Source organism: Psittacula echo (assembly GCF_963264785.1).
Source record: "Psittacula echo genome assembly, chromosome: 1".
Lineage (NCBI taxonomy): Eukaryota > Metazoa > Chordata > Aves > Psittaciformes > Psittacidae > Psittacula > Psittacula echo.
Window position 1 is genome coordinate 2,248,821 of NC_137735.1, and position 7,761 is coordinate 2,256,581.

The 7,761-nt window shown below is 49.8% G+C and overlaps 1 protein-coding gene across 2 annotated transcripts in view; it reads left to right on the forward strand.

Annotated features, from left to right (window-relative positions):
* The window catches only part of GFRA4 (GDNF family receptor alpha 4), a gene marked incomplete at its 5' end in the record, with an annotated part of 68,790 nt that extends 63,545 nt beyond the window's left edge, over positions 1-5,245 (forward strand). For both annotated transcript variants that reach the window (XM_080636860.1, XM_080636861.1), the window contains 4 exons: positions 1,511-1,620; positions 2,574-2,708; positions 3,450-3,607; positions 5,050-5,245. In XM_080636860.1, the coding sequence (XP_080492986.1) occupies positions 1,511-1,620; positions 2,574-2,708; positions 3,450-3,607; positions 5,050-5,196 (550 nt within the window). In that variant the 3' untranslated portion in view covers positions 5,197-5,245. The remainder of the gene's footprint in view (positions 1-1,510; positions 1,621-2,573; positions 2,709-3,449; positions 3,608-5,049) is intronic.
* Positions 5,246-7,761: the final 2,516 nt, after the last annotated feature.

The following is a 7,761-nucleotide window of genomic DNA, read 5'->3' on the forward strand; positions in this document are numbered from 1 at the left end:
CTGGTGCTAATACTCTCAACTCCAGGAATGTGGATGAAGAACAACTAAGCTACACGTCTGAAGCTGATCCTGAAAGATGCAAAGCCCCTGAGCCACACCAGGTTTCCCCCAGCTACCCATGGAGTCCAAAACGGATATGGGTACTGCCCTCTCCCTAACAAGACATCAGGCCCAGAGGGAACGAAGAGGTTTAAAGGGATTTCCAGGAGGGTGGGAACCATTTCCTGCAAGCAGCACAGCTGTTCATTATCTGGTTCCTTGGTCTCTGAATATATAATATATAACATCCTCTAGAGACACAACAGGAGCATGGGGTCGATGTGTGACCTGGTCAAAGCTAGCGGTGCAGAAACCATAAGGAAAGCCAGGCACAACTCATGGCACTTGAAAGGAAGAGAGTAAAATACCCCAGGGCTAACCCAGCCTGCACTGCTTAATCCTCCTGCAGCTTCTTCCCAGCTGTAAACCCTTGCATGTCCCAGCTTGGAGGGATGGGGTCTAATAATATGAATTATGCAAACCTGCAATCAGTACCTCCCTCCCCTAAATAATGCAGCAAAAATTGGGTCAGGAAGGGTTTGCCTGGCCATGGCTTGGGGGAAAAGGGTTGTTGTGGGGTAAACATGGGAACAAAGAAGAGTTAAAAGGGAGGAAAGTAGCAGGGAAAGAAGTGGGCAGGAAAGTACAAGTTGGAGTGCTGACACTGACCAGGAGCACTGGCAAAATGCCTGGAAAACAGAGGTTTTCTGAGGGATCAGCGTGCTCAGATTTTCTGAGATTCCCGAGGCAGAGCAAACGTTTGACACACTCGGTTCATAGTTCAGACCCTGCAGGTTGTCATCTAAAGGGCCCTATCTTTAAGTGTTGGCAGTGCTAGTGCTTGCTCGGGTTTCCTAATCAGCTTGAAATCCATGTGAGATGCCTTCTTGCCTGGCCACAGGATGCCTGTTTAGATGGATCTGAACCTTCAGCATGTCCTGTGTCCTACCTGATAGCCCCATGGGAATGGCTTAGATATCCCACAATGTCAGTTTAAAGCCATTCCCCTTGGCCTGGCCCTACAGGCCCTTGTCCCAAGCCCCTCTCCAGCTTTCCTGCAGCCCCTTTAGGCACTGGAGCTGCTCTCAGGTCTCCCCTTCAGGAGCCTTCTCTTGTCCAGGCTGCCCCAGCCCAGCTCTCTCAGCCTGGCTCCAGAGCAGAGCCGCTCCAGCCCTTGGAGCATCTTTACAGCCCATTACTTGTAGCCCCAGAGGGACCCTGCAAAACATTAACTGCAACACCTACTTGTGTCTCATCTCAAAGGGATAAAACTTACTTCTGGGTTTGTTGGAGTGAGGCGGGGCAGGAGAGTATAAAATGATGTTCATTCAACCCAGTTTAGTAACACCTACAGCAGCAAAAGACTTTGCAAATGTGTTCCCTTCTGTAAACACCACCAGTGTGCCACTGCGTGCCTTGTTGCCCCGAATATATGTGCTGATATGTCCCTTTTGCTCTCTTGCTCCATCAGGTCTCGCTACGCAGAGTTCCAGTTTAATTGCCAGCCATCACTGCAGACTGCGAGCGGCTGCCGGAGGGAGAGCTATGCTGCCTGTCTGCTGGCCTATACAGGGATTATAGGTAGGAGCTGTGTCCTACAGCTGGTCCTGTCTCTAGGTGGGAAATATCATAGAATCATGGCATGGTTTGTGTTGGAAGGGAGCTTAAAGCTCATCCAGTTCCAACCCCTGCCACGGGTAGGAACACCTTCCACTGGAGCAGCTTGCTCCAAGCCCCTGTGTCAAACCTGGCCTTGAACACTGCCAGGGATGGGGCAGCCACAGCTTCTCTGGGCACCCTGTGCCTCAGCACCCTCACAGGATGAGGCTTCTTCCCAATGACTTACCTAAATCTCCCCTTTCAGCTTAAAGCCATGAAAATGGGGCAACTTTAGGATAGCTGCAGCATAGGGAGAAAAACCATGCTGCAAGATCCCAGCTTCTCTCTCAGGTGGGAACAGATGGGCCATCCCAGGGTGTCTGCTCTGTGAGGGGTTCCCTGATGCCATCACTAGTGATGCCACTGGAAATCACCATCCACTGCCATCTTGCTGTCTTCAGAGGCTGTCAGATTGGGTTTTCAGATACTGCAGAGACCCAGCTGGTAGCAGTCAGCACATACAGAGTCCCAAAAGAAGTGCCAATGACCATTGGACTTGGTCCATCCTGACGGATGGGACAGATTGTCAGCTATTCAGGTCAAGATTTCATTCTGGTTTAATCCTTCTTTTGTTTTCTCTGACCACTCCGGAGATTGATTTTGGCTCTTCTATTGACAACATGGAAACCTTTATGTGCATTCACATACGGTTTTTGAATGTTATTAGGGAACCTGAGATCCCAGGAGCTGCCCATTCCTTGGGCCGATAGCAGTTTTTAATTGACTGAAGGCTCTGTTGGTGGTGGGGTGAACAGAAGGGTTGGGACTGACCCTTTTCTCCTCCCGGGGACCCCAACAAACCAGCAAGGAGGGAAATCATTGTCCCTTCTTGATGTACCAGCCTTGCTATAACACTTCTCCATCCTTCCCGGCAGGCAGCCCCATCACACCCAACTACATTGACAACTCCACTTCCAGCATAGCTCCCTGGTGCACGTGCAACGCCAGTGGCAACCGGCAGGAAGAGTGTGAGAGCTTCCTGCATCTCTTCACCGACAACATCTGTCTCCGTGAGTATCACCCCTGGCACATTGCTGCTCCTGCAGCATCACCTGCAAGCTGGTCAGGCTGCTTGTGATGAGAATACGAATGATAGAATCCCAGCAAGGTTTGGGTTGGAAGGGACCTTAAAGCTCCTCCAGTTCGAACCCCAGCCACAGGCAGGGACACCTTCCACTGGAGCAGATTGCTCCAAGCCCCTGTGTCCAACCTGGCCTTGAACACTGCCAGGGATGGGGCAGCCACAGCTTCTCTGGGCACCCTGGGCCAGCGCCTCAGTAAAGAACTTCTTCCTTAGATCCAATCTAAACTTCCCCTGTTTCAGTTTGAACCCGTTACCCCTTGTCCTGTCACTGCAGTCCCTGATGAAGAGTCCATCCCCAGCATCCTTGTAGGCCCCCTTCAGATACTGGAAGGCTGCTCTGAGGTCTCCACGCAGCCTTCTCTTCTCCAGGCTGAACAGCCCCAACTTTCTCAGCCTATCTTCATACTTCATGAGCCCCTGCTCATCCTCATGGCTTCCTCTCGACTTGCTCCAGCACTTCCATATCTTTCTTATGTTGGGAAGGATGAAAATGCCTGGGTCCTTGAGTCAATAGGTGTTCAGCTCCCGGTTCTTTCAACAAAGCAGCTCTTAAGACAGGCATGCATTTGAGTGATGCAGTCAGAGGAGGCTGGAGAAGGGATGTGTGTGCTTCTCCTTGGAAACATTGCCCTGACAACACTTTTCTCCATCTCTTCCCCACATAAAGAAAATGCCATTCTGGCCTTTGGCAATGGGACCTACCTGAATGCAGCTGTGGCACCATCCATCCCCCCCACCACACAGATGTACAAGCAGGAGCAAAATGCCAACAGAGCCGTGGCCACCCTAAGAGAGAACATCTTCGACCACCTCCAGCCCACCAAGGTAGGAGAGGCCATGGCCCTAAGACCTGCTTGGCTGTGTCTATACTTCCTCCATACCCTCCAGCCATCCTCAGCTGCCTCTTCCACCTGTATCATATCAGTTATGTACATTCACCTCCTGAAGTCCTTGATTCACCCTCTTCTTCATACCCTCACGTATTCTTCCCCAACATCAAGCACAGGGCAACATATTCCTATCCCTGACTCTGCCCTCCTGCCTGTTGGTCACCTTCTCTTTTCTTTTATAGATGCTACAGAGATATATTGAGTTTTTCTTATGAGTACTGGGACACCCATGGGCTTTTCAGGAGTGTAGAAGGGAGCCAGGACCACTCCACTGGTTTGGCTCCTCACCTTCCTGCAGGGCTTCAGACAAGCTTTTCAGCTGCCTGGGACACAGGTTCCTCCCTTGTTAGATGAGGATCCTGGAGGTCGTAATGTAGAGGTTTAACTGCCTGAGGCTTGCAGATGAAATATTCTGGCCATCAGCAAATTGTTAGTATCAAAATGATATGAAATTTAAATTATTTCAAACCAAATGGCAGATGAATTTACTGACGGTGGCAGCAGTAGGCATTAAATATTTCATTTTGAAATGAAATCACACCGACCTTGGTTTGTCACCCACCAGAGTGATTTTCAGATTGAATTATTTCACTGTTGAATAATTAACAGTGACCCTGATTTGCTGAACGTTCAGGTAACAGAAGCTGTCAGCTAACTAGATTCCAAGGGCTGAGCGTGAGCCTTGCACTGGGCTTAGTGGATCCCTTCAGAGAGCTTCCACACATGGGGCTTTTGAATCCCCTTCCCTGTTTCTTTTGCTGGGAAATCACTCGATTCATGTCCCACCAGTCTGTTTTCAGGGAGCAGCAGGATGGGAGTGTAGAAACGTGGCATCAGCTTCCTTTGCTGCTTTTCAGGGCATTGGTGGCCATGCACAGCACAGGCAGACTTTCACCAGGTTATACATACATCCTATACAAACATTTCTCTTCCCCTTTCCCTTCCCTTGCTCTTCCTCTTTCCTTGTTTCCCTTCCACTTTCCTCTTCCCTTTTCCTTGTTTCCCTTTCCTTGTTTCCCTTTCCTTGTTTCCCTTTCCTTGTTTCCCTTTCTCTTCCTCTTTCTCTCTCTTTCTCTTTCTCTTTCTCTTTCTCTTTCACTTTCTCTTTCTCTTTCACTTTCTCTTTCTCTTTCTCTTTCTCTTTCTCTCTCGCTCTTTCTCTCTCTCTCTTTCTCTCTCTTTCTCTTTTTCTTTTCCTTTTTCTTTTTCTTTCTCTTTTTCTCTTTTTTTTTCGTATTCCTCCTCCTGTTGCTTCTCCTTCTCCTTCTTTCTCCTTCTCCTTCTTGTTCTCCTTCTTTCTCCTTCTTGTTCTCCTTCTTTCTCCTTCTTGTTCTCCTTCTCTTTCTTGTTCTCCTTCTCCTTCTCTTCCTCTTTCAGGTAGCTGGAGAAGAGAGGCTCCTGCGGGGCTCCACTCATCTGTCATCAGGGACCTCCAGTGCAGCAGCTCCCTCCCTCTGGGCAGCCTTTCCACTGCAGATGTGGCTTCTCGTGGCTCTTGCCGAGCTGAGCCTCTTTGCAATGTGAAGCAGGGTGGGCACACGCCAGGCACAGACTCTCTTTGTGTTGGTTTCTTTACAAAACAACCAGAAACTTGTTTGGGGAGAGGGGGTGGGAGGAGGGAGGGGATGGGAAGGAGACGTGAGTGTGTGGGCATCCCTTCCTCCTCCTCATCCGTCTGCCACTTGATTCGGTTTTATACAATTAGCATCGTTGACAACCAGCTCATGCTTGGTCCTGGCCACCTTTCCACCCCATGGCTTGGTGGTCTCTGCAGTTCTCTGTGCATGGGGTCGGAGCCATGGACAATTAATTCCCTTGGAAAAGGTGAAGGAGTGAGTTGAGCCAAGAAATGAGATCTGCAAAGGAAATGCTTTTGCCTGCCCCAGCCAAGGGGGGAAAGACTTTTGATGGATGAGCTGTCAGGAGGTTTCCTGAAGCCCTGACTCACACTGGGGGGCTCCTGACAGCACACGTCGAGCAATGTGGAGCTCAGACTGTCTCCATGGTTGCTCAGGACACAAAGGGCATCCCAACTGGTTCAGACTGAAACCAGAGCACCAGTGAGAAGGCGGTTGGTTCTGTTGACCAGAGAGGATCCTGAAGCACCTTTGGGTTAGACCGAGAAACCACACCAAGAACTGGCTTGAAACCATGGCCAGCGTGCAACCAGCATGGACCTCCAAGCTGTCACCTACCCCTTGGGCTCTCCTTTTTAGAGAAACGTGTGTCACGTATTGGTGGTGTTCAGGAAGAAACACGTGTGTTGCATTTCGTTCGCGGCTGGCTTTCCTCATGCCCCAACCCTTGCACCACTGCTCACTGGTCCTGTAAAGTGTCTGGGGGAGGTATTTTTCTGTCACATCCAAACAACCAGAGGCCAATGTTGTCCCACTCCAAGCTGACCTTTCTCCATGAGGGATGAATATGTGAGCCCATGGGCAGGACTCGATGTGAGCCCAATGCAACCCATTCTCACGTGCTACCTGTGCATCTGCCAGTCCTGCAGAGACAGAGGCTCCTAAGTCAGGATTTCATTAGCTTTCCTAGGAAGACATAGGAGGGAAAAGGTTTGCCAGATATCACCCTCGGGATATAAATACCCAGCCAGTTTGTGAAAAGGCCAAGTCATGAATCATTTCATGGGTAGAGAGTGGATTTCTATGGTTGCCCTCCTTTCATTGCTGGCAGAGGCAACCACTTGTATCCAGGTTATCAGGTGCAAGTCCTTTTTACTAAGCTGAGAGGTCATTTAAGCAAAGGTTGATGAAGTGACCCATTCCACTGAGCTGCAACCAGAGCCCAGCTGGAGGGTGAGGACAAGCATCCCCCGGCTCTCTCAGGGCACAAGGAGGCAGATACATGATTTGGGACTATCTGAGCACTGGGGTCTTCCATGGAGGAGGTGAGCTGAGGACTCCCAGTGCCTTCTTGCAGGGGTTAACCCCTCACTAGATCAAGCCAAGAAAGAAGATGGTTAAGGAAGGGTGAGAAGGTTTCCCAGGATAAAAGCTTACCCAGGTTGACCATTACAGAAGGCACAGGAATAGCTTCAGATTTATCCAGAATATTTGGGCCTGGGCTTTGAAGGAGCCCATTTATTCCTTGGTTTGTGCTCCTCAAGGAACATCATTAGTTCTTTAGCATTTGGATCCATAGAAAGGCTTAAGAGCAGCTGATGCAGCAAAGTCCAGCACTTCTTATTCCCATTCCCTGCAGAACACCTTCCGTTGTTTATTGCTTCAGATTTTGCTGAGAAACTGCAACAGCTTTCTTGGGTTTTGGTCACTTGGTTTTGAACACCTGTGGATGTGTGAAACATGCACAGAAATCCTTTTGGCTGCATCCTATCCAAAGTTCTGCTCCTTAGCATCCTATGGGCTGTAGGAATTTTTGTCTTAATCCAGGGCTGTGCAAAGGAACGTCAATTCCTAGATTCATGGAATTGCTTAGGTTGGAAAAGACCTTTAAGATCACCGAGTCCATCAGTTAACCTGCCAAGACCCAAGGCTTGTGTGCAGGGTGCCAAGTCTCACTCTGAACTGAAACTTGGATGTGAGATCTCCCCTGCCAAGAGGCTCACTCAGAGCAGAAAAGCAGGTAGGGAAGTAGTGCTACAGGCAGGAGAGCCCCTCACTTCCCTTCCCAGTGCCATAGCCATGCTCTGAGTGTGAACATCTCCCTTTGACCCAGGACATCAGTGTCCTCTGGGAGACCACGGAGCCATCTCTGCTCCAAGTGACACAACTACGAGCTGCAGCTCTGCAAACCTGGTGTCCTCTGAGCCACAGGTGAGAAAGGGGTTAAACCCTAATGCTCAGCCCTTCAAAGGCAAGGAACTACCTCAACATCATGAGGTCATGCTGTGAATTGCCTTCTCCTGCCTCTTTCCTTCCGAACCCTGTGGTCATGCCCTGCTCTTCTACACATTTATCTCCACCAGCCTTTAATCTGTCTGTGTAGGATGGGCATGAAGTGTCAGCTGCTTTCCAGGAGTACCCACTCATGGCTCCACTGCTGTGCCTCTCATAACTCACTGGTGGTGATGCTGAAATGCCACTTTGCCATTTTCTTCTCTGACTGATTGACATC